The sequence below is a fragment of the Etheostoma cragini genome, chromosome 8, assembly GCF_013103735.1.
Source record: "Etheostoma cragini isolate CJK2018 chromosome 8, CSU_Ecrag_1.0, whole genome shotgun sequence".
In the NCBI taxonomy this organism is placed as follows: Eukaryota; Metazoa; Chordata; class Actinopteri; order Perciformes; family Percidae; genus Etheostoma; species Etheostoma cragini.
Window position 1 is genome coordinate 6,485,450 of NC_048414.1, and position 26,275 is coordinate 6,511,724.

General features: G+C 39.0%; 1 protein-coding gene and 1 long non-coding RNA gene across 4 annotated transcripts; one reads left to right on the forward strand and one right to left on the reverse strand.

Annotated features, from left to right (window-relative positions):
* Positions 1 to 10,762: 10,762 nt before the first annotated feature.
* hmg20a (high mobility group 20A) lies at positions 10,763 to 21,728 on the forward strand. 3 transcript variants are annotated; one of them, XM_034879470.1, is made up of 9 exons: positions 10,763 to 10,858; positions 13,088 to 13,177; positions 13,300 to 13,509; positions 15,721 to 15,853; positions 17,290 to 17,327; positions 18,316 to 18,391; positions 18,679 to 18,894; positions 20,873 to 21,005; positions 21,313 to 21,728. In XM_034879470.1, the coding sequence occupies exons 2-9, from the start codon at positions 13,112 to 13,114 to the stop codon at positions 21,314 to 21,316; spliced, it is 876 nt and encodes a 291-aa protein (XP_034735361.1). In that variant the 5' UTR covers positions 10,763 to 10,858; positions 13,088 to 13,111; the 3' UTR covers positions 21,317 to 21,728. The 3 variants fall into 3 exon arrangements, with proteins under 3 accessions (XP_034735361.1, XP_034735363.1, XP_034735362.1); XM_034879471.1 differs by having other exon boundaries at positions 10,771 to 10,832; XM_034879472.1 differs by lacking the exon at positions 21,313 to 21,728 and having other exon boundaries at positions 20,873 to 21,009.
* On the reverse strand, positions 14,940 to 25,022 carry LOC117949325. The gene is made up of 2 exons (XR_004657674.1): positions 24,928 to 25,022; positions 14,940 to 15,045 (listed from the first exon to the last, which is right to left on the reverse strand). It is a non-coding gene; the product is annotated as an uncharacterized LOC117949325 (long non-coding RNA).
* Between the last annotated feature and the right edge of the window lie 1,253 nt (positions 25,023 to 26,275).

Below are 26,275 nucleotides of genomic sequence, written 5' to 3' on the forward strand. Positions count from 1 at the left end.
TTTATGGAATTACTAAAACCAAAAAAGCATGGTGACATGCCTTTTGTCACATCTTCATTTTTATGGATATTATATTTCAGACTAAAAAGAACACACCATTCATCTTTTTCCCCTCATTTAAATTCCCCATCTTGAGCTCACCATTGTTTTCCAAGGAACATGGCAACAAATGAATGTGTTTGTCTGTTGCTTCGAGCAACCCATCAGGTTTGAATGTGCTCCAAAGTCACAATTCACACAACAGCAATAGTGTCTGTGTTGCTGCAAATGAAAGCTCTAAACCCTAATTTTCTATTTTTGAATAACGTGACACTGCAACAAAACTACACAAAATTTACTTAAATTGACATTGTTCATTGTTGTTGCTTCAATTAGCCTAGATGGGCCCCACTAACAGCATTTTCTCATCTTGAAAATCAGCTTTTTATTGATTGCTTTTAAGCAAAGTAATACGATTCTGATTAGTAAGTAATTAATTTTCACTGGAATATAGGCTATGATGTTTCAGATTTTTGATATTTAGAAAAAAACACGGCCATAATTGTAGAAAACAGTGAAGACTGGATTGCTGTCAGTTGCCTGATTTGCAGGCGAGGTTTCCGGCTGTAAAATGAGTTCATATGTTCTCCCCGTGTTTGCATGGGTTTCCTCCGGGAGCTCCGGTTTCCTCCTACCATTTAGACAAGTAGGCTAGGTAACTAGGACTACAATTGAAAATTAGCCAACTGGCTAACACTGGTGCATTTACATAAATGTAGATTAATGGGCATTGTCCTATTCCAATTTTTATTTTAAATCAAACCTTTAGAAAGTTGTCCTTTTTATCATTTTGATGATTGATTTGAGTGAAACGTCTTGTTAAACAGGGGTTAGGGTTAGGGTTAACGTTACATTTTGAATGGTCCCAAAATCTCCAGTTTAAACTACTTTATATCAACTTTTGTAATAGGTACAAGGTTCCCTAAAAGGACCTCTGTTGTAGAAGGCCCTCATGTCAAAATGTAGTAGTACCAATCATTTTTTTAACTCATGCCCTACTGACATGGTGCATATTCCCAAATTAATTTGGGTTTAATCTTATTATTACACATTATAACACTTATGGAGCTAAATAATATCCACAATGCATACACCCTGCCATGCCCTGCAAGAATCTGCGACGCCCTGTAACGCCTTGCAGTGCCCCACTACGCCATGAACTACTGCAACTACTATTTCTAGTCACAGTTCCGTTATCTTTATTGTGACTGTCATTGCCACTGTTCCTCACACCCTCACCGGACACCATCAGACACCGCCTACAAGAGCATACTGGAAATGTTGTGTCTTTGTAAATTATAAAATGGGGTCAAGAACTTTGCACTGCGTGTGGAAGAGGAAAATTGGGGGGACTCACAGTGACCCAACAGCCTTTGACCAGGTTAATTCAGCCATGGAACATCTGTTAGAATTTTAGTTAGTCTTTGTTGTTTTAGAATAACATTCTTGCACTCTGGCTTCTCACACATGGCCTGATTTTGATGTAAATGCATTCATGTCTTTAAATGTTTAAATGTCTGCAACATGCTTGAAAAGATGCTATACATGCACAAGTTATTGTATTGTATTCTCCTGTACATTAGTTGTTGCTTTTTTTCTCTTTTCACAATAACCCATTGCAAAGTGTTGAATTAAGAGCAACATTAGACCTGTGAATAAGGCTCATGACCAAACTCCACAGACTCAATACAGGATGCCTGTGAATAGAGTGCATTTATCAGCGCTCGTTGCTAACACCCCGTGGTTCATTCAGTAAAAATCTCTTACTTATTGATTTTCTTTTGTCCATTATCTGCCAGGCGGAGCAGCGAAAATGATAAACGTGACATGGTTGAAGAGAAGCGCGGTCATTGTGTATGAATTTAGATAAGACATTTAAAGCTCACTGCTGAAGCATCATACATCAAGTTATTATCCATTGTCATCTCTTCTCCCCTCTTTAGCCCTTTACAAAGGGCAGTCTAGTCACTTTTGAGCCACCATTTGAAATCTCGGCTGCCTCACATACAAAGGTCTCATTTGTTTTGTTTAATCTGCCTCGACCGGGTGTCTTTGTGAAAATGTTTGCTGTCAAAAATATACATTTCTTTAAAGTCAATTTAGAAATAGAAAATACTTTATTTGTTTTCAAAAAAAGTAAAATGCAGAAATAATCTCTGTGTTAATCTCTTCAGCAATGTAAGAAAATCATCTTCAGATGTACGCTTTTTTCTTTCTCGGATATCTTTTATTTGTATTTTTAAGGACACACGTTTTCTCTATTTTGAGAAAATGTCAATTGCATTTTTTTTAAACCTGGTGTTGCCTCTAAATTATGAGAAGCCTATCCTTCTCTCAGAACGCTCGTATGAGTGTACCTCTTCTTGTGTACTCTCTGTTGACATTTATGCACATGTTTACAAATGTTAATTTTGTTCCAGTGGTGATTAGAAGACGTCTTTCATTAACGAAGATGCAGATTTAAAGTGTTTGAGTGTCATTGTTTATTGTGTGTAGAATACCCAATACACAATACAAAGGTGCTAAGAGAGCTGCAGAATTTAATAGTGGGTCCCATTAAATTCGCATTTCAATCCAGAACATCTTTACAACATCAACCACAATGAAGAAAAGCTAACAGCTGCAACAGCTTCAACTCTGAAGCCCCCTCATTAACTTGCATCTCATTTGCAGTGGTGGAACATCCTTTATTTAAGTAAAAGTACTAATACAACTCTGTAAAAATAATCTGTCCCAATTACACGTTAAAGTCCTGCTGTGAAAATGTATCTTAAGTAAAGATGTGTAAGTATCATCAGAAAAATATACTTAAAGTATTCATTAAGCGAAGGTGTTTATTGAAGAAAATCCTCCTTTGGAACACATCTCTGTCTATCAACTGTGTGTTAAATTGTCTCATAATTTCTGCTGTACTTGGGTATCTATATTTTGTTGTGTAGTTCAAGTCATGTCAAAGCATTGTCTTTTAAACACTACATGTGTTTTGTGTGCACACATTTTAATTTTTAAAGTAACTATAACTAAAGCTTCAGAGATTATTGTACTGAAGTAAAAAGATCAAATTCCCCTCTGATACGTAGTGGAGTAGAAGTAGAAATCTGCATGAAAAAAAAAGATTAAAGTAAAGTATAAGTACCTCAAATTTGTACCTGAGTACAGTGCCAGAGTAAATGTACATAGTTACATTCCACCACCGCTTAGTTGTTTGATGCACAGACAAACAGTAATGTGAAGAAAAATATTTGGGGTTTGAGGTAAGTATGTGTGGGAACATCCTCTATGAACAGCAGTTCATCCCTCCAAAAGGAACTCCTATGCACTCTCTCCGGCAGTTGCCTGAAATAGTCACAATAATGACAGAATCCAGAAAGTTACTTTAAAACCACAAATATTCTTTTTTAATCTCTATTAGTGTGTGAACAAAGCAAACGAGAAGCAACACATTAGCTATTAAACTTTCGACGTGTTGCAAGGTGTTTTTATTTTTGAAAGAGTCAGGCCAGCTGTAACATGAAAGTGTTATTGAAACCATTTTTCTTGGAAAGAATGTCAATGTTAACGGCCTCTTACTATCTGTGAAACTATCTGTTTAGTCTATCATTTGCGTCCTTAAAAAAAAAAACTACCTTGATCAGGTAAATCCATTACATTCATGTTAACATAATGTCAGAAGATATTCTTCCACTGGGTGGAAGTAAAACTTTTCTGCTATTTATTCATGAAGGCCAGACTACATGAGCTGAAAGAGGGACAAATGTGTTCTGATGAAAACGATCAGCAGCTAATGATAATGACAGCTCTGAGATAGCTTTACCCTTCGCGGTCGTGATTATATGTGATCTTTTTTTTTTAAGTATCTTATATCAGCGTTGCATGGGTACCCCAACCAGCAAGAGTGGACTGGACAATGGGCTTTTTTCACAGCAGACACTTTGACTTGTCGTAGTAAAGAAATCAGAAAAAAAAGAAATCACCTGGTATTGTGTTTGAATGGTAAAAAGCCTGCATACTTGGCCAGTTGCAGCACATGGCAGCCCATAGAAGGGGGGGGGGGGTCACAAACAAAGTATTGAAATTGTTTCTGTGGCAATGCTGTTACGATACACAGATGCCAAGCATCAATCTATATTATATGTGTTGGTCAGTTTGTCTCTTTGACAGTGCCATTTTGTGCAGCAATACAATTGAAGTAAGATTAACAGAAATGTGTCACAACAGTGGAGAAGGTTGGATCCAAATGCAGAGATGGCCAGGCGATGTGATGAGCGTGAATATTTATTAACAGGCAGGGTTACGCAAAAACGAAAATCCATGCAAACATAAAGTGTCCAGAAAACAGGAGGCAAGGAATCCAAAAAAACAACGTAACAAAGAAGGCCTGGAACCACTGAAAACAATAACACGGAGAGAAAAACAGGCAGACCCATACACAGAAAATACCACAATGATCCGACACAAGACTAGAGAAGCACAAAGACTGAATAAACTTAAAAACACAGGGTAACGAGGTAACGAGAGACAGGTGACACTAGGTTCAGGAACAGGTGAATCACATCAGGGTGGGGCAGACAATCACAGAGGCGGGAAAACACAAGGCAGGTAGTAAAACCAGACAAGACTAGGGAGGAAAACAGAGACTTCAAAATAAAACAGGAAACGGAACATACACACACTCAAGGGAAAACACAGGACAGGAAGTACTACTACCCAAGACAAGGGAGGAAACACGGACCACAACATAAAACAGGAAAGAGAACAAATACACAATAATGAGAGGAAACAGAACAAATGCACAATCATCACAAAATGTCTTTTTAGACACAACAGATGTTGACTAAGTTTCCTTTGGGGACATCATTTGAAATCGGGAAAACTTTGAAGTTGGAAAAAAGTAAGTAATATGTATAGTAGCATTGTGTTCAAAATTGCAATAATTTCGCCTTGGACGTAAGTATCGTGATGATGTTGTATCATGAGTCCTCTGGTGATTCCCTCCATGAAACTCTCCATGCTGTGTTCCCAAAGTGAGGATCCATCTTAACTCCTTTTTTATTTTCAACAACATACCCCTTTGATTCCTCAGGTTAACTACCTAAGATTAATTAAACAGTTGCATAGCAACAAGATGATGCAGTCCTTACACACTTTGAGCTCTTGTTCTCTGTGGTATTGGCAGAGCTCACAGATGTGCTTTGTGTTTGTGCATAAGAAAGCGAGAGGCACTTGAGCTGTCTAATGTACTGCCATATGCACCATCATACACTGAACCATAACTAGTTATGCTGATGAGGCCATTAACGGAACTAACGAATGCAATACTTAGCCCATGTTGACAATCTTTGTCTTCAAACAACACACTGTGGTAATAATATTAACTACCTAGCTTAAAGCATGAGGGCATGAAAGAGCTGCAGATTTATTCTCATTATTGTCCAAATGTATGCAGCAAGAAACTGAAAAATCGAAGCCAATTATTTGCTCTACAGAGGCCAGCTGTGGTGTGTGTTAGGGATGACCTTTACTTCATGTGATGTTTGTGTTTTAATGAATATGCCAACCGTGTGTATACATGTAGACACATGGCCGTGCATGATTCAACGACACAACGTGACATTATGTGCAAAACTGATCACATCCTCACACTGCTCGCTGGTGGAGGAAAAAATTATAGAAATTTCCCTTGACTTTCTACCCAACATCCAGTATATTATCCTCTCATGTTGCACAGTATAACCCGATGAGTCTTATGTGAGGGTGAAGAAGCAAGTTGCAAAGCGGGTGGTAAAAAAAGTGCCTATAAGCGAGGAAATAACTCAACCAAAAACACGGAAACGAACAGGAGAGAAAAGTCCACCAGAGACTGGCTGCCGGGTGCATTCTGACCTAAATAACACCCTCAGGTATTCCCAGTAGCTCTAACGATCACCTGCAGAGAGAGCACAGTCAGGTGAACCACACAGAAAACTCAAGATGACATATCGTCATCACTCCTTTGAGCCAATAAAGTTTAATTCACTGATCAGAAACCAAACTAAGTTCAAATCAAGTCTAATCACGTTTATTGGTCACATACAATCATACACATTACAATGTGGTTACACTATGTTGTGCCTCTCTCCAGAAAGCCACAAACGGAAAAATAAGTGAATATTATACTATGGAATCCAATATTTTTAAAAATAAACAACAAAACATAAAGAAACAGAGAAATTGAACAATGATAACAGCATAATCATAGAATAATTTTACAAAATTGAAAGATAACAGGTATATATATCATATTTAAATGTCATAATGATGCTATTACTGTTCAGCAATTAAATCCAGTGGTGTTGTTAACATTCACCTGTCAATAAAAGGGACTGTGGTTAGACCACGAGTGCTTTGTGCGTACAATTAGTGATGTTCTCCCCGTTGTCAACGGAAACATGTAATGCCCTAATGATATGCCCGTTGCTTCCAACAAAGCTGCTTTGTCTTTACAGCTGAAACTCAGCTTGCAACAATACCAAGCTGATTTAATGGAGGAACATGACTATTATAATATTATTACATATGTTTATCAAATAGTTTTTTTTGTGTTCCTGAACGTAGGCCGCCAATTACACTCACAGCAGCTGGCATCAGGTATTCAACTTTAAAACATTGGTAACTAATAGTGCTATGCTTTCAGTACATGTGCTAAATCACAATTGTGACCCACTGTTTACTAGTCTATATCCACACCATTCCACTTTTGCGCCGCCTGAAATTCCCCCGCTCCTTCCACTTACTTTGTGTTGGAATTTTAGACTCCGGTCGATTTGAGAGTACGATGGTTAACAGCTCCTTAGATCTCTGCAGGGTAAATTCAGACAGCTAGCTAGACCATCCGTATAGTTTTCTGTTGCATTAATTAAACAACCTTTGAACACCAAAACAAGTTCCTTCCCGAGGCTGTTTTGTATTGGCACCGTTGCTCCATCCGGTGCTTAGCGCCGTCTCTGACCATTGTCATTGGTTTAAAGAAATGCCAATAAACCAGAGCACTTTTTTCTCCCATCCCTTAATGCTGTGTGGACTAGGCAGACCCTCCTGTGCAGCGCTGTGGAGGAAGGTCTGGCCAAGCGAGATAACTGATTCACTAACTTCACCATCTAGTCTCACCCTCCTGGCACAGCCTCACCCTTCATGTCCTGAGGCAGAAGGAGGGTGTGATGCATGCAGTGTGGGTGTCACAATCTTGCCACTTTCCAGGCCACACAAAACCAACTGGCAAAGACATATTGGCCCACCCACAGTGGGCCAGTGGCTGAAAACCTTTCCTCTGCACTAAACGTCTCAGGCTGGGAGCAGATGATCGGATGTGACATGACAGGTGCATTACAGTATAGGGGACAGCTTGATGATGTGATCTAAAGAGTCTCCAGTTCAGAGCTGGTTGAACCTGGCTTTCCCAAGCTTTGCTTGTTTGCTGTGAAAATGCTCACAATGGAGCGACCACTCATGCAGAATGGTAAAAAAATAATAATAAGAAGAAATTGTTAAAATCCTAGCCAGACATCCTACTGTTGGGAGTTGAACAGTTGGCCTGCATCATTTCTGTGTTCCAAGTCAGCCAATTAGTGACAAACATGATTCCACAGGCAAAGCTACCGCTTATTAATTCAAGACTGTTGGAGAGCTAGAATGTGAGATGTCTGTTTGTAGAGATTACCATATTACTGGCAGATGTTTTTTCTGTTCCCGTCAACTAAAAATTTTCATAGCTAATTTGTGTACCTGTTGTTAATGTTGGTACAGTTACATGGGAGAAAAAAAAATCCTCATATATAATCATAGAAAGAAACTGCTTCGTTACAGCCTTCATTTCTGGGCATGTTGCATTGTGGTGAGATGTTTTTATTAAAAATAAGTAAAACTTGTAAATAGTTAAACAGTGCAGCTTCAATTGAGTTTATGGCTGAATTGTTCTCAGCCATGGGAATCATCAATGTTAAATGTCAGGTTTTGGTGTGGGCCTTGTGGAATTGCTATTTTTGCAATGATGTTCAAGAGTCTAAGAGTACATACATATAGTATAAATGCAAAATATATCAGTTTTTTACACTGACAGCAGCCTCTAAATGCAATACAGCTACAAGACATCTGACTAACGGCTGTTACTCTACTTTGTTTAACTGCAGAGGATAAACTAACTTACTTGTTGTATATGTAACTATTAGAACACTTTTACCTTTAGCACATACAGATACAATACAACCAACAATTGAATTACTTGAAAGACTTTCTTGGAAATGTAGGACATCATTACCTCAAGGAGAAGCAGACCTCACAGGTTGTTGGAGTGTTGGTGGACAAGCCATTACCAATCCATGCAGTGCAGCCAAACAAATGTTCTAAGGCAGATTTGGTCAAAAGGTCTATAAAGTGATCCTTAAGACATTTTAAATACATTTTTTGGGGGGCCTTCAGCTCCTCCTAGTAGAGGGCATGGTGCACGCCCCATGTAGGCTCAGTCCTTGCCAGCATGCGCTCAAATCCGACCCAAGGTCCTTTGCTGCATGTCATCCCCCTCTCTCTCTCTCTCTCCCATTTCTGGTCTCTCTTCAGTTGTTTTAAACAAGGGGAAAAGCCCTAAAACAATATATCTTTAAATATATAAAATGTGATTAAATGGTAAGGCCACAAAAAACATCCAACTCTTGCGTTAGCTGGTAGACTATGTACTGTATGTGACACTATCAGAAATGGTGGACTACTTTTCCAACTGTAAAGTATTTAGAGGAAAACAATAGAAAACTAATGTCAATAGGGCTTAATAATATTAATTAGTGGTTGATATTAAGAGGTTTGCTGTTTTTTAGTTTTTTTTGGAGAATCCTGGGGAAACATTTTTTACCTCCCCAGCAATTATTTTGATGATCTACAAGATATGAAACATTTGAGAGCTAAATGTCTTGGTTTTATTTCTGACTCTATTTTCTGAACTCTGCATGTACCCAACATCTGTGTATAATGAGCCTGAGAATTGGGTTGGATTAACTCTTGGTAATTGTGATGAGATTGCAATCAAACTTTCAATTAGACTGGTCACTCCCGCCTGGGTGTTGAGTTGCGATCTGTTAATTTGGAATTAGATTATTAGTCTTCTCGCTCTCTCTCATTTACTATGTCTCAAATTAGGGGAGGTTTTCCGGATTGGGAGCTTCATTATTTATCATGTGAGTTCCATCCACAAAATAACACTAATGTGTTACTGAATCCTCTGTTTGGACAGGTCGTATAAGCCCACTGAGTGCACTGATAGAGTTGGTTTCCACAAGTTGTGTATTTTTCTCAAATCAATAAAGTCGTTTATCAATGTATGGCGGATGCTCAGAGCAATATAAGGATATGATTGTTTGTAGAAGTTGATTGTACCCCAGGATTGCCAGCAATGTAAAATTGCCATTTGTGAGTTGTGTGTACATATGTGTTGCTCTGGCAGAGCTCAAACACTCACTAACAGTTACAGAGAGAGAAGGTACACTTGTTTATCCTTGTCCTTGTATGGTGTTTGGGTCTGTGGGGCCCATATTCAATGTTGGTAAAAAGAAAAATGATGCTATTTATCATTACTTCTAACTCAAACCAATTGGCCTTGGCTCATTTTCTGTGAGGGACATACAAACTAACTTATTGTTAATGACTGCACACAGTACACACCCCCTCCTACACATAACTATTACATATGAGGTGTTCGGGTCTACTGGACCCGAGTGTATTTAAATGTAAGTGCTATTAAACTATGTTGTATATCTGCACCGGCTGTTCACGAAAAAAAGGATCATATGATCATAAATGTGATCTCACAGGGGTAAATGGCAAATATGAACCAGAAATGATCTATACATAATTGGTAGTTGAGCTAAAGTAAACATCTGTTAAGTACTTTTACATGAATTATTTTGGCTGCGGTGATTTAAAAGCCTAATAACGTGGAAGGTAACCCAGACCTGGGAACATTGGCTGTGTAACAAAGATATGAACACCACACAAGGGTTAAATAAAAGGGGATGGCAGTATTTCAAGTTTCAACTGCAACATAGGCCTTGAGGAATGCCCTACAAACTACAAAAAAGCTTAAGGGTTTGCCAGCTCTGCTCATAGGATCATTTTGCATGAGTAATCTACAAAATTCCAAATCAAATGAAAGATTTCCTCATCTCATCATTTAGTACTTAGCTACTGCACAAGCCTTGATGTGAAGACATCTTCCACATCTTATAAATAAAGCTTGAAATTCCCCATGGGAGTTAACTCTGGAATTAAATTTAAGAAATGTAATACTCATAACCAACAGTAGGGGGAAGCAACACCTTTGAAAACATTGGTCTATGTACACGAAGAAAACATTGCCCTACGAAAAGTCACAGAATTAGAATGTCTAGAGCAGTCTTCTGTCTTTAAATCTGCCTTTGTTGCGTTGGTAAGTTTAAAAAGGGCATCCTATTAAATAAGCTTTTAATAATAATGCCGGTTTTGGTGTGCACCGTTTATAGGATGAATAAAAAATTATCCAATTAACGTTGTATTCAACATATTCAATTCGTGATCAAATCTCTTTTCTGATAGTTTTTGTGATTTCTCGGCTATTTCCATCTGTGACAATTGATTTTAATTAGATACAATTAATATAATATTAAAACATGCAGGCAGGAATAGGAGTGTTTTGCAGGTCGAAGTGTAACCCTAGCTACATGCCTGTCTATGTGGTTTGGTTCTATAAAGTGTCTGCTGCATTGTTTTGATTAGGAAAATCCTTTGGACAGGTAACATTACAGCGACGTAATCTACGGTTAGTTTTCACTCGATGGTTTTACTGAATGTACGTTACAAATGTAATTGAATGATGTTTCGAATCGCATTTTGACGAGTTAGCTGAAGCTAAAGTAGAACGTTAGCTGCCTGTCGGCTGGCTAACAGCTGAGTGCTAATGCTAGCTTGCCCAGCAGCACGTCAGTCCAAAATGCTAGCTAGCTAGCTAGCTAGTGCCAAACCATTGTTTCTGATAATGATAACTTCAATATGTTTTTGAATTTTAGGAATACCGTTAGTCGCTATTATTATCAGACATTAAACGGTCGTACAGCAATAGCTCGTATTGTTGAAGACAGTACTGTTAAAGTTGACATTAGCTGGTGTGAGTTAACACAACGCTAAGTGACGCTAATGGTGCTGTTTGCCAGCTGGTCACAAGGTTTGCATGAGCTTTATCAACATCGTAATGTTTATATATTTAATGTATAAGTTGCTACGTTGCATTTTATAATGTCAACTCACTTGCCAGTATGACGATATTTGTAATATGTCGACGACAGCATTTGCTTACATAAATGTGGCTTAACGTTACCATTATAGTTAAGCGACGCTTCAGGGAACAGTGCAAAAACAGTGCATCATTAAAGAAGGTAAAACATAATAATACATACCTAGACGGAACCATAAAAGCAGTAGAAAAAGCAAGTGACAATTAAAAAAACAAAAAAACTTTACACCGTAATGACAAAAGATAATAAGTGAACAGACTGAAAGGTTCATTAGACAGTATTCACAGTATTGCACAGATAAGTCAATTTAAAATGTACAGTCGAGATAGTTAGTTAGTTAGTGTGTGTGTGTGTGTGTGTGTGTGTGTGTGTGTGTGTGTGTGTGTGTGTGTGTGTGTGTGTGTGTGTGTGTGTGTGTGAATATATAAGCACATAGTGTGATGTTTTATTTTTCTGTCCAGGTAAAATTCCATGCAATTTATTTACAAATTATGCATTGTGTGCTTTCACCCAGCAGAGGGCACTGCGGCATAGTTTTTATTTCTTAGGGTTGGAAAGCTAAACACAGCAATCTTTATGGTCTTTGTTACATTTTGAATTTGTTGTTCATAACAAGGCCTCAGCCCCATAAAGCCCTACCTACAGGTAAAGTTGTTTTCTTAGGCTTGCTCAAATAAGCATCACAAAATAGCTGACACGTGGGGTCCTCTTGTTTGTCAGTATGGTATGAAGGCATTTGTAGGTGTCACTGGAAACCGCCATTAGGGTTAACAGAAGAAAACCCCTGCTTACTTCAACTGTTTGCTGAAAGGGTGGGGGGGGGATTTCCCCACATGTTCTCTTCCAAAGAAGAGACTATCTTCTTCTGGTTTTTGGTGGTAGATCAGCTAATTCCTCTGTGACTTTTCCCACAATAGTTAGTGGCAGGGGGCAGAAACCACATCCAGGATATAGAGGCTTGCTTCCCACGCAGTGATTTAGAAGAGGTGAAAGGTTAAAACACAAGGATGTTGTTCTTATTTCAGAGCTTAACGTGGGCTGTTTGCCCACTAGTAGGCCTACTCTGCTTTTTTCATTTAGTGTTCTGCATATTAGTCTTTTACAAACATAAATTACCTATGCTTTTTAGAGCGGTTTAATAGTATTGTATACTGTAATTTCATGCTAGGAAAGAAGAATGTAAACCTTGTTAAAGCTCAGTTAGTCCAGGAGTTCAGCCAGGGAACAGATTTATTCTTTAGAGGGCCCTTCTCTTATCTCTAACTAAGAAGCAGTTACACAACACCACTTCCTCCTGTTGAACATAGGCTAAGTTAGCGTCTGAGAAGTTGGGGTGCTGTGCTTTTTTTCCTTCACATGCTCAATAATGATTAATGTCAGCAAGTCATTTCTATTAGAGCAAATGTGACTGGCAGAGAGGAGGTTGGGAGCCAACGACTGGGAGGGGTTTCGATGGAAAAAAGGAGAAAAGACGATCATGTTGCAGAAGGAACAGTCTTCTCTCTATTTCCTGGCTGGGCTGCCTCCCTGGTGACAATGCTTCACGCCTCAGTCCAACTCCGTCTACAAATGCATAACGCACCTTCACTGAGCAACAATGTGCATCCTGCTTTTTTTCCTCTGGCTCCCCCAGCTAGCACAAGCCTTACCTTAATTGTTCTTTCCAGAACATATTGTAATAACATGTAGGTTTGTAGCTCCTAATGTACTTGTATGAGACTATTCCTGTTCTAACATCTCCCACTATTTCCCTACAGATCTCCCCTCTAGTCATAGAAGTAATGGATGAGCAGACAGGCTCTCCTGGAGCCAATGCTGACAACAACAGCCAAAGAAATGGAGATGAGGTAAGAAGACACAGATGTCGAATGAGATATTTTTCAAACTCCCAAGAATGTCCTGCCAGTGTATATCATGCGGGATTTCTACCTGATATTTCCAAACATATCTGTTTTTGTTATCTTTTCAGAAGCCCCGACGTGGCAGCTGGACCAAGGGGAGGAAGAGGAAGAAGCCAATGAAAGACAGCAATGCACCCAAGGCCCCCCTAACGGGCTACGTTCGCTTCATGAACGACAGACGAGAGCAGCTACGGGCAGAGCGTCCAGATGTGCCATTTCCAGAGATTACGAGGATGCTGGGCAACGAGTGGAGCAAGCTTCCCCCCGAGGAGAAGCAGGTCAGTGTAGACCGAATTACACGTTAAACCAACAGCTTTAACATCGCGAGACCTGATGTCACGCAAGTCACATTACCATTCCATTGACTCCGTAGCTGTTCAGTAAAGGTAAATGAAGCTAAAAAAAATGGCATAGTTCCCCTTTAACTGGAAGTCGCTTTGGATAGAAGCGTTGGCTAAATGACATGTAATGAAAAGGACATTCATGAATATCAAAAAGTCACGCACTAAAGCTATAACTTCTGTAAAAGTGTTCATATAGATTGGAGCAACAATAGCTAATAACTAAGCAATCCAGGTTTTGAGAAAGCAGTGAACGGATCAGAGGCTGCAGCGGTAATATGCAGCAATATCTGTTCGGCGTTTCATAATCAAGGTGGTGGAATTTTAATTTGCTTTCCATTGATTGCACCAACACTGATCCAGAGGTATGGACTGAAATCTTCATCTGCCACTATCTAACACTATCCCCAAATATGTAGCGCTCTCAAACCAGCAGAGACTTTCACAACATCTTTCACTGTGCACAAAAAATAGTGTAGGATCAAAAGCCTGTCGAGTCCATGGTGTCACTGTTTTGGAGCTGGCAAAACTTGACTTATACATGAGGACTATGTTTGGCAGTTTGACATCCTTTTAAAGATCGTCTCGCATAGTTGATGGCATCTTGTATTTTGTCCCAGATACACCCTCAAGTGTGATGCGACAATAACAGAAGAGATAACAAAGGGTATATTTGTAGTAATAGAACCATTACTACTATCACTACATCTTCATCCCAATGTTCTGTATCAATTTGTTATTCCTCTGCTTAGATATCGGAGTGACACCCCTGTGTTTCAGCCAGCAAAAAACATGGATGGCCTTTTCAAAATTAGACAAAATTTGGATCAACAGGCCGTTAATCATTTCCCACTGCCCTTCAGTTTCATCAACAGCTCATAAATTAATCTGAATGAAATGCTGCACATGTCATTTAGTCTCGCTTTGCCAGAGCTTCCTCCAAAGCACTCTGGAGGAGGGTCTGGCTGCTCCGCACAGCATTCAGATTATTGGTATTTCTTTAAACCAACCACTATCGCCTTGGGCAGTGCTAAGCACAGGAGAAAAGCCGCGGTCCCGCTGCAAAATAGCCTCGGAAGGAACTTGTTTTGGTGGAACATGTGTGAGTTTTAAAAGTTGTTTAAGTCGTGCTACAGAAAACTAAGATTGGACACATAGTCTAGCTAGCTGTCTGGATTCACCCTGCAGAGATCTGAGCAAAGGTTAACCATAGTCATCATAAATCCACCGGAGTTTAACTGCCAACACAATTTTCCGGAGGCAACGGGACAATCCCGGATATTGAACGTCGTGGATATAGACTACATGTCATTTAACAAAATTCCTCAGCGTTTTCTGTTAGCCAAACACTTAAAGTGCTCATATTATGCGTTTTGGCCTTTTCCCGTTCCTTTATTGTGTTTTATATCTTTTTTGTGCATGTAATAGGTTTACAAAGTGAAAAAGCCCAAAGTCAACCCCAAAGAGACTTACCTTCTCCAACAGAAAACGCTGTTCACAAACTCTGTTGTAGTCCATGCTTGCCTAGCTGCTAGCTGCATACTCTGTAACTGACTAGCTAGCAATGGTTACCCAGCTACTGAACATGTGCAACTCCCAACAGAGCTAAAACAAAAAATACGGTCTTTGATTAAAATTAAACCATTCTGATACGATCTCTAAATACACTTTAATGCATAGCTACATTTATTTAAAGTTAGAACTTGCTGATTTTCTTGCCTTTTTTTCCCTCAGAGAAGATTAGAGAAATCTGGATGTTTTGTTTTTAAATCCAAAGGTGGGATAGAGTCCTTTGCTGCTGATTTGTATCATTTTGTTCATGTTGAGTCAGATATGCCAGTATCCTGGTACAAGGTCTTTGCATGAAGATGGTTTTTTATTTGTGTTTTCCTCTAATTCCCAAACTCCTGATATCAAGTTTTACACTACAAGTGTTGAGTGTACAAGTGTACACACTACAAGTGTTGAGTGAGTGTAGGTTATTAATATTGGAAATGACTTATTTTTATCTTTTGAAAGGAACTGATCACTCTCACTCACGGTGCCATCTCACCCACACACCCACATCCTCCTTCATTCTGTTTAACCAAATCTCATTTTTGGCGCAGCCCTCCCAGCTCTTCTCACCTTTCTTTCTTCTCTCCGCAGCGATACTTGGATGAGGCAGAGCGAGATAAGGAGCGCTACATGCGGGAGCTGGAGAAGTACCAGAAGACGGAGGCTTATAAACATTTCACCAGGAAGGTTCAGGAGAAGCAGAAGGGCAAGCGGCACAGGGGAGGTGAGTTCTGGTTAGAAAAGCTGCAGAATCACAAGTTGGCATCAGCCACTAAAACTAAGTGCTCTGGCAGTTAGCCCACCATCATTCTGAGGAAGTACTGTTTAAGAAGTAACTGGTGAGTCAATTACTTTGGATGTCTGCTGACATTTGGAAGAAGCAGGTGTTAGGTTTGGTGGACAATTCCTGCCAGATTGCCTAAAGCATTGTAAAACATTCATTGCAGAATAGATCTATAGGAATGGAATTTTAAATCTCTTGACGGGTTTGAAATATTTGGTTTTGACCACAAAGATGCCCATGAATAAGGCACCAAACCACTTCATGAGCTGGTGAAGTTGTTTTGTGGCTTAAAGTGCTCATATTATGCTAATTTTCAGGTTCATAACTGAATTTGGAGGTTGTACCAGTAGAGGTTTACATGGTTTAATTTTTAAAAAACACCATATTTTTGCTGTACCGCACATTGTGGCAGCTCCTCTTTTCACCCTGTGTGTTGAGCACTCCGTTTTCCTAGGCATCCCACTTCTGTTCCATCTTTGTTGGGAGTTGCACATGCTCATTAGCGAGGAAAGGACTATTAGCCAGTCCAAAGCAGAGTATGACATGCTAGCAGCTAGGCGAGCATTATAACCTGTGTTACAAAGTGATGTGCGTTTGTCACAGAAGTAAAGGCTGGAATACAATAGAGCTGTTTGTCAACAGTATTTTCTGTTGGAGATGGTAAGTTCCTCTGGGGTGGACGTTTTTACCGTTTGCAAACCTATTGGATGCACAAATAGATATTTAACACAATACAGGAAAGTGGAAAAGCTAAAGGAGCATAATATGAGCACTTTAATGTAGAAGATGTGGTTCTTGTTGGGAAACCCCTTTTAAAATGCTTTTGTGTTACGGGGATGTTAGTGTACATAAATAAATAAGGCTAGGACATAATTTCCTAACCCCGAACACTTTTACTATGTTTTAATACATATTTGAATATATTCCTTTAAATTGCGTTGGAACTTACAACTTATTATTGGCATTGCCCAGTTAATGGAAATGTGTCAAGGACAAGAGATACGTTTTGAGTTTGTAGTAGTCAAGATTATGAGTTAATAGTTTAGCAGCTGAAGCCAAAGAGCTGTTACTGTGCTCACACAACACATGGTCTACATTATCTCTTCCTATTTTGCGACTGTGGATAATTTACAGTTTCAATATCAAAAAGGTTGATGAAATAAACAGCTCTGTCTCTGAAGTAAGTATTTGATTCATTTCAGTGGATTGACAATAGAGTGCAGAGATGGGATGTTTTTGGATTACTTTAATTCATTCTATCAGTTTGTGATGTAGTTAAGGCAGGCTGCGCTGTGCGAAGGAGACATGATTCATCTGCTGTGCTTTTTCTTTCTTTCTTTCTTTCTTTCTTTCTTTCTACTTTCCTTCCTTACCAGATGTTGGGCACCAGGTAGCTAACGAGGCTCTTCACGAGGTCAGTAACTCTTTCCTGTCCTACTACACTTGGAGTCACGTTCCTTGATTTAAGTTAAGAAATCCTCTTCTAACTATCAAAACATATTTGTATTTACTCCACAATCCTTTCGAGGCAAGAAAAGCACAACATCTTCCACACAGATTGACATGATTGGAGCAGGAACATAGCAACACATACTGAACACATTAAATGAGGTCCAATGACAGTGTTCTCAAAATATCTGTAAAAATGCTTAATCAACATGAATTGCAAAGGTTGGTTTTAACTTTAGAAACAGAATATCTCCAAAACTCAAGTGACCCTGTGCCTTTGCCCAGAAATGTCACTAGTTTAATTCATTGTGAGTTGATGGAACCACGGTTTAGTCTGTTTTTGCTATTTTCTCATCAAGGAAGTTAAACCTGTTGTGTTTGACCTCCTCATGTTCTACCCATTAAATGCTTATTGTTGCATCACTAAAGCTGGGTTAATCTGCTTTGGTGCTCTGTTTGCGTTCGTGATCCAAACACTTGGCTTCGACTAAGTGTGTAACTCATTTTTATTAAGTTCTGGATGTGATTAAGAGGTTTCCTTTGTGAGTCGTATACCATGCCATGGTCAAGGTGACTTTATTGCAATCAGCATTCCTGTGGGAATAGAAGTGTTTCCCCTCTAGGTTTCAAAGGACATTGGTTTGAGGATTCATTGAATTATGTTAAGAAATGAGGAAGGATTATGCATTCTTTCAGAGGAAGGAGTTAACAAGTGAAACTTGCACCTTATCTTGTGCTGCTATCGTGAAATACAGTTTTATTGCAAACCATTTCAGGGCCTTTGGTATCTTGGCAGCCCTGTTGATGAAACTATTTCCCCTCCCTCACATCTTGAACCGTATCACTGTATTTCTCCTGTGGCCAGGTGTGAAATGAATAACCCAACCACCTACAGCTGTTTTCACTGTTTAGCTCATCTCCTTCCCTCTCTCACTGTCTCTGGCTACCAACAGAAGGATGCAGAAGGCAAGGACCGAACTGTTTTTGACATACCAATCTTCACAGAGGAGTTTCTCAACCACAGCAAAGGTAAAGAGCTTGAGCACAGCCAGTTGTCTCGCTGAGAAAGACTTTGTAGCTGTTGCGCTGGGACTTTCATTTTTTTTTTTTTTGAAACCTCCATTTGTCAAAGTGTTTTAAAGACATTCCCCCGCTACCTCAAGATAACTTATTTTTATTTTTATAGTGCTCCATCGTCCCAGAATAGTTCCACAGTACACCCATCTCCATGATGCCCTAAACGTTAAAAGAACACACCTCTGGGTAAATAAAAAATGAATGTCGGCACCGACTGCTATATCTTGTATCCTCAACAGCACGTGAAGCTGAGATGAGGCAGCTGCGTAAGACCAACATGGAGTATGAGGAGCGTAACGCAGCGCTGCAGAAACACGTGGAGAGCATGCGCGGGGCAGTAGAGAGGCTGGAAGGCGACGTGATGCAAGAGAGGGGACGCAACAGCCTCCTCCACCAACACCTGGAGACCCTGCGCCAGGCGCTCACCTCCAGCTTCTCCTCCGTACCTTTGCCAGGTGAGAATCTATTGCTTTATTCAATGGTAACCCTAGTACCAATCATGCAACAACAACAGTCTGAGGCTTTCAATGTTTCCAGCAGTAGGAGTCATGATTATTCCACTTGCATCCATTTTAACTACTGGAATTACTTTTCTTTAGTTAAAAGAAGCTAAATGACTCGGCACTATCCTAGATGACTAATGAAATAAGGCAGTTTTTGCAGCATCCTAAGTTTGTCAAATATTTGCTGATAAAGAGTTCTTGTCTCAGTGTAGAGCATTAGTTTTGGTAATCTTGGACAAAAATGAAACATGCTCCTTTTTTTTTTTTTTAAACCAACATTCTCTTATGTGTGGGAAAATAAAATTGCTTTGCTTTAATTTCTGAAAGTGCAATGCAGCTCTTGGGCATGCTGATATTGATCAATGCGCATCATAAACCTGCAGCGACTTGATAATCCATACCACTAATCCATCCCTTGACACTAATACTGTTGTACCCTATTAGTTCCAGGAGATATTAATAATTATTTAGGCGTGTTCACACACCCACTGTATTTACTGTGCTTTGAACTCCAATGCGTCTTGAGGACAGATGGACATATTTAAACCACTCACTGTTCTTTTAGAGACTGGCCATGTTAAGTCGGTCTGTCTCTTCTTAATTTGAACCTGTTTTTTATTTACATTTCAGGAATGTGGTCCTACTTTGTTCACACTTGTTTTTTTGCACTTAACTGTAAAGAACCTACGCTGAGTTCACACCCACAGCATTTCTCTCCATGGCAATTGTCTCCACACCTTTTTGAAATTCTTGCTCGCACAGCAGAGACACACACTCTGCAAACAGCACACATTGACACCACTGGAATTATTTCATAAGAGCTTGATGATGAAAGATGATTGCAAAATACACTCTAGACATGGCCTTAAGGGAAGCTCTGAGGCACATTCAGTTTAGGAGAAAGTGCCAATAAATAACAACAACTGGTAACATCAAAGCTTCTATCAAGCATGTTTACCTCTGGTTTTATCAGTTCTTTTGAAAATTGTGCCATTTCCAGTAATTAACTTACTTTATGTAGGTTAGCTAGAATTGACAACCTGAGATGCCAGGACTTGCACTTGCTCAATATTAAATAGTTTTACATTTATAGAGTAAATTTTTCTGTTTTGCATCTCTTCTAGTCTTGGTGGTTTAGTAACATTCTTTTTTATCACACATTGGAATTTGGGCAACTTGCAGCGAAAGCAACAGTATAGTAGTGGCTGTGCTTGGATCGTTGGTATTCTGATTGTTCTGGTCATCTAGTGAGGTGTTCAGTAGTCCTCTCTGCCACCGCCTAGTTGATGTCCAGACATAAAATGTCAATATTTCTAAACAATTAAAGTTTTTATAAACTATGTAGGGAGTAATTAGCTGCACAATGAATTGCATATTTATTAAAATTGCAATATGTACTAGTGCAATATCCAAATCGCAGGGGGCGCAATAATTTAAGGGCAAAATATGTGTCAACAAATCCTATACTAGTGAATCCTATACTTTGTTTGGTACAGATCCTCACAAAAATTACCCTATATGCTCTTTTAAAAAAAAAAAAACATTTTTCAATGAAAATATTGATACAATAATTATCATTTCATCCAAAGTCATTAATTATATTGTAATAGCAATCTCAGTCAAAATAAACAGATTAGATATTTTCCTCATATTGTGCAGCCCTAATGAGAAATAAATGACACTTCACAACATGTAAACATCATTTGTTAAAAATTTAAAGATATCAGTTGCAACCTAATGTTGTTGTTGTTTTATTAGCTGCCAAATGTGTCATGTATATGGGGGTACCATTTGCATGACACATTTGGCTAATAAAATGTAACCTTTTTAAAAGTTAGTGTCATCCTATGAACATCTTTCACCTTCACAACAGCCACAAGAACTTAGAGACGCGTGTGAGAACTGACATCACATGCTTGTTGTCCCACAGCTAGTGGAGAGACGCCCACTCTTGACAGCATTGACTCGTACATGAAGAAGCTCCACAGCATCATAGTCAGTAACCCCCAGGAACATGAGAATCTCATCAACACTGTGAGAGACGTGGTCAACCGTTTGGACAGGTAACAGCTCCTTTATTTGTATGGAGGGTAATGGCTGCTTGTAGAATTTTAGAGTTACAACTGATGACTTTACACTAGTGATTAATGACTTCTCTTGTTTTTGATTAATAATCTTGTCAAAATGTAATGCTTCAAAGGAGGCCTTAAAATTCCTTTCTCAGTCTGACCAACCTAGATCAGTTAGTCTCATTAGTCAGACCGTTTTGTTGCAAGGTCCATTTATTAGGTGTTTTAAAAAAATTAGTTTTTTTTGTTTTTCTCAGCTGTGAATGAATAACAAGCATGTCTTTTGCTGCTTATGCCCCAGATAATTGGACCAAGTCCCACTGATTCAAGGGATTGAGATTCACTGTGACATTCAGTAGAGGCCACTCCTTGACGAGGAATCTTCCGGAAGATCTGGCATCCCAGAATTCATTTAAAACCTCTTTTATTACTCTGCTATTGTAATGTAGGTAAAGGTTATGTAGCAGCTCATATTTATTTATAATTGTTTAAATAACTTTTTATAAAATAATGGTAGGACATGAAACAGTTTCATGTCACTTGTTGCTCCCGTTGTGTCTTCACTGTCCGTTTATAGCAAATGCTTCCACACCAATATCTAAAGCATTATATCAAATGTGCAGAGATGTTCTGATCCAAGAATAAACGTATCAGTGGGTTTGTGTTTCCACACCCAAGAAAACCTGTTGAGCAGACTTTTCTTTTTCCTACTCTGTTGAAGAAAATGTGCCATTCTTTTTTTGTTTTTCCTGTGTGAAAAAGTGTTTGTGTTTTCAATAAATGTATTTACATCATTTGAGCAGTCGGTTTGTTTTAGAAAGGTTCATGGCATGCTGGGATATGTTTGCACTGAAATAAAAAATCAAATATGTGTTGTTTCACCCTATTCCCTCAAAGTTGCTGTATTTTTTAGAACAGCCACTGTCAAAAGGCCACTTAAAAAATTATCTATGATGGTGTCTAAAATGTACAATTAAACATTAAAGCACCTAGTTAAAGTATTAGCCAAAGTCATTTCCAGTATGACATTTGTCACATTAGAATGAACAGTTGAATTTTGACCAACTACTTTTGAAGTCTACTAAAAAAAGAACTATGAGGCTAATCTGCTGTAATGCCTCACTGTTTGAATTTTGGTGCTGAGTCAGCACATACGCTAATTTGCTTATGGTAGATTTGGAGTGAAAAAGGTTTGGATTGGTTACGTTGATTAAGCAGCTCCGGTGTAATTTACCGGAATCTGGAGAAAGATACAAATTACTTTGCTCTCTGTGGCCCATTCACAGCCACCGAGCCGCGCACAGCTTTGGGAAACAATAACCTACTGTATCATGTTTGAGGATTTTCCCTACTCATAGCCTTTAATGAGGAATAAAATGGCTGTAGATGACTACCATAATTACATTTCAGTAAATCAGGTTAACGTCATGATTCACTTGGAAATTTAAACATAATGTGCCTATTTGTCTAACCAGGGGCTGGCTGATTAGTTTGGATGTCAAGTATCAAATTGCTATATAGTTCTGTATTTTTCTTTGACTTGATATAATGAGTCCCTCCTGCTTCCATACGCGGATGCCCATTTCCTCTTTGCCAGCTGAGACTTCCTGTCCACAATGGCTACGTGTGTCCCGGTGCTGTATCCAACAATGTCACTAACAGATGTTCAGTTCACACAAGAGGGTACGTCAGTGTACATTGAGCTAATAATACATAATTGCTGACTGCTATGATACTGATATATGTGGGGACATTGGGGGAATCCACCTTTCTGTCATACGTGCTCGTTGGCAATTTACAGGTTGTTATGAAAGTTTTACAACCTGGAAGCTGATCAAATGCTAGCTTGTTTTGATAGGAATATAATTGTATTGTCAATGGAAAATGAGAAATACATACTGTATGCAGTTTTGAAACAATGTTTTTATGAACAATGTGTACTTAAACAAGACAGAGTCTGCAGCTCCACTAGAGGCTCTCTGAGGCTGTATTTATTCACAGCAATGCTTTGAGCTAAATGCTAACATGTTAGCAATGCTGATGTTTAGAAGGTAGACTGCTGACCATGTTTGCTATATCAGTTTAGTGGAAGCATGCAAACATCTGCAAATTAGCACTAAACACATAACTATGGAATGTCACTACTTTCGCAAGTATTAGTCAGAGACCAAAGTATTGAGCAGTTACACACTTTTACCCAACGATGGTTCTAGATGACAGATTAAGGGGTCACCGAAATAATTATACTCATCCTGAAGGGTACGTGAATGTGTATAATTTTTTTGAATTCATCTTCTGGGTGCCATTAATATCTGCCAATTTTCATGAAATAATTGTGGACCTCAGGGTAGAAATCAAAGAAAGGTCAGAGAATCACCAAAGGTATTCTGCTTCATCATCTGGGGACCATGAACATCTGTACCAAATTGCATGGCAATTTATCCAATTGTTGCCATTGCTGTCCCTACAATATGCTGCTGGTGTGGCTAAAAATCCTAGCTCTTCTGTGTGCTAGATGATCTATGGGACATAAACTACATCCAGGCAAGCTTCTGTGACCAGTGAGACACTCACTACCATACCTTATTAGAGTTGTTTACCTTTTAACTTCTGAAATCATTTTTCCCATGTTAACTGCTTGGTGTGAGCAGTTGGCTCCAAAGCTCATTTGTATAATGAGCTTAGCAACATTTTTTTTTTTTTTGCTTTGATGTTGCCCTAAAGCTGCATGTAAATTAAAAAAGACACAGGGAAAAGGGATACATAGTGAAGAGTTATGGCTTATACCTTGTCATCACATTTTACCTTGAGATTCAGTACCTATTTTGACACATTTCACCTGACTCCGAGCGGCTAATCCGTCTCCATCATTTTTTTTAAGACATGATAGAATTGTTGGAAGCAGTGCTTCAGTCCCTCGTGATGTCCCACGGCTTGCTCTTTTTTCACCCCACCATCATCACACCTAGCAGTCTTTGTCTTCACAAAAGACCCACTGAAATAAAAACAGCCCCCTTCGTCCCCAGCAGGGTCCATGTCTGCATCCTTGGCTGGCTTCCTGCCTGTGGAGTGGAGGGTTGACATTAGGGTGAGAGGAGCCAGCAGAGCCACAGATCCCGGACTAGAGGGGGGAGGGAGTGACTCAGAGCAGAGGATGAGTCAGGTGTCATGTGCTGAATTGGCACTCAATGGCCTCAATGTCCTGGTGGTTTCTGTTAGGACAATAACATGCACTATTATGGTCAGCTACCATTTGTTAGGTACAGTTGACAATGTGTCTTTGCCTTGATTATGTTGGCCATTTATGGAGATCTTTTTAATCATCTACAGTGAGATGCAACAATGAATGATAAAAAAAATAAAAGTTTTCTATTGGCAGGAAATTCCCCCATTATTTAATCAATATAAGTAATAAGTATTGAGTTCAGTGAGTCACTGCTTAGGGCCATTTTTTAGCTCAGTTTCTGGGGTGGGAGATGATTATTCTCTGTGATTTAGCTTTTTTATTTAATTTTGGGTGCATTAAAAAATCAGAAGTGATGCTCTACTCTTTATGAGTAGGATAATCTATATTTTACAACCCCTATTTAGATCATTTCAAATAATTCATACTTTATTATGTGAAAGTTCCTCTTCAAAGAAGCCCAGGCTCAGTGGAATACTTTTTATGATTCTCAGTTGAGTTTCCAAATAGGACATTAAGGTCAGATATTATTCAGCTGGAGAACATCTTCCCTGCAGCTGGTGTCTTGGTTGTCTTGGTTGCTTAAAGTGGGACGGACACTTGCCATACCAAAGGCATTCAAGCGCTCATATTATACTTTTTGGCTTTTTCCCCTTTCCTTTATTGTGCCTTATATCTTTTTTGTGCATATTATAAGTTTACTAAGTGGAAAAAGCCCAAAGTCAGACTCACCATCTCCAACAGAAAACCTTGTTCACACACTGCTCCAAACAGCTCTATTGTAGTCCAGCCTTTACTTCCGTGTCAAACATGCGTCACTTTGTAACCACGTTATAATGCTCGCCTAGCTGCTAGCGTGGCACGCCCTCATTCTCTGTAACTGACAGGCTAACTCCTAACCAAGATGGTACATACGTGAGATGTCTCACTCTGTAGCTAAAACGGAGAACCCAACACACAGGGTGAAAAGAGGAGCTACAGCAATGTGCAGTACAACAAATATATGGTGTTTTTTGAAAATTCAACCACATAAACCTATTCCAGTACAACCTCCTAATACCATTATGAACCTGAAAATGAGCATAAACGAGCATTTTAACCTATGTTTTCTGGGAGAATGTCTCCCGAATGCTGCTTCAATGACAGTTTCTCGACATGTCTGGAGGAAATGATTTATTATTGACAGTAGATAGTTGACCCTCAAGTTTGTAAAGAAATTATTATAACTTTTATCAAAGCACAGTCGGAGCAAAGCATGTTGTTGGCACGACAAAGGGCAAAATACAATATGTAGAAATGGTTTGCGAGATACAGAGGGATGTGGGACATGATGTTTAGCTGATTTGTTCTATAGACTGAAACTCTGTAACGTCTGGCAGATTTTATTACTTCCATAGTAGGGAAAAGTAACTTTTATTTGTGAAAAATATTTTTTATATTCCATCATTAGGGACAATGTCCTTATCTCCAAATCTGTTTCTGATGTGAGTCACTGTAAACTTCATTGTGTCTGTTCCAGTAGACCCTGACTCATACCGCCCTGTCGCTTTCTCAGATTTTATATGGCGGTGGATGTGACTTGCTTGCATTAGCAGCCTTTTGAAACATTGGTAAGAATGACTGTGTAACTTTTCAGTCACACATTTCTACTAACAACTGTACTGTTGCCAGTGTTCCAGCACTCCTTCTTTTTTTTTATAATTCTAAGTGTTGGATATGGATTATTTTTGAAAAGAGATTTGATGATAACATATTTGTTTGTTTTTTCCTGGTAGCTATTAAGCAAAACACTGTCATATTACATACTTGCCAATAAATTCAGCTTTTGTCTTATACACATTGTTCTACTTCATTGCCCTCTCATTCAGTTATTCCACAATGATTTGGTCATGCAGACAAAAATATGCGTGGGCACTGGGGGAGCTGCTCTAGCGTATAACGCAAAAGTAAAGTTCTTCAATTGAGCAATTTCCAAAGGGGTTAGTTTCACAGTTTCTTCTACATTCATCTTCTACTCCCTCCTTAGCAGGTGAGGGATACAGGTAAATTAAACAAAAAACAGAGTGACATCTCAAAAGTA

What these genes read in the sequence shown, in the direction of transcription:
- hmg20a (XM_034879470.1), top strand. Translation starts at nt 13,112, where the DNA reads ATGGATGAGCAGACAGGCTCTCCTGGAGCCAATGCTGACAACAACAGC. An exon ending in CTAACGAGGCTCTTCACGAG is followed by an intron (nt 17,328 to 18,315) that starts GTCAGTAACTCT and finishes GGCTACCAACAG; the next exon opens with AAGGATGCAGAAGGCAAGGA. An exon ending in GTTTCTCAACCACAGCAAAG is followed by an intron (nt 18,392 to 18,678) that starts GTAAAGAGCTTG and finishes TATCCTCAACAG; the next exon opens with CACGTGAAGCTGAGATGAGG.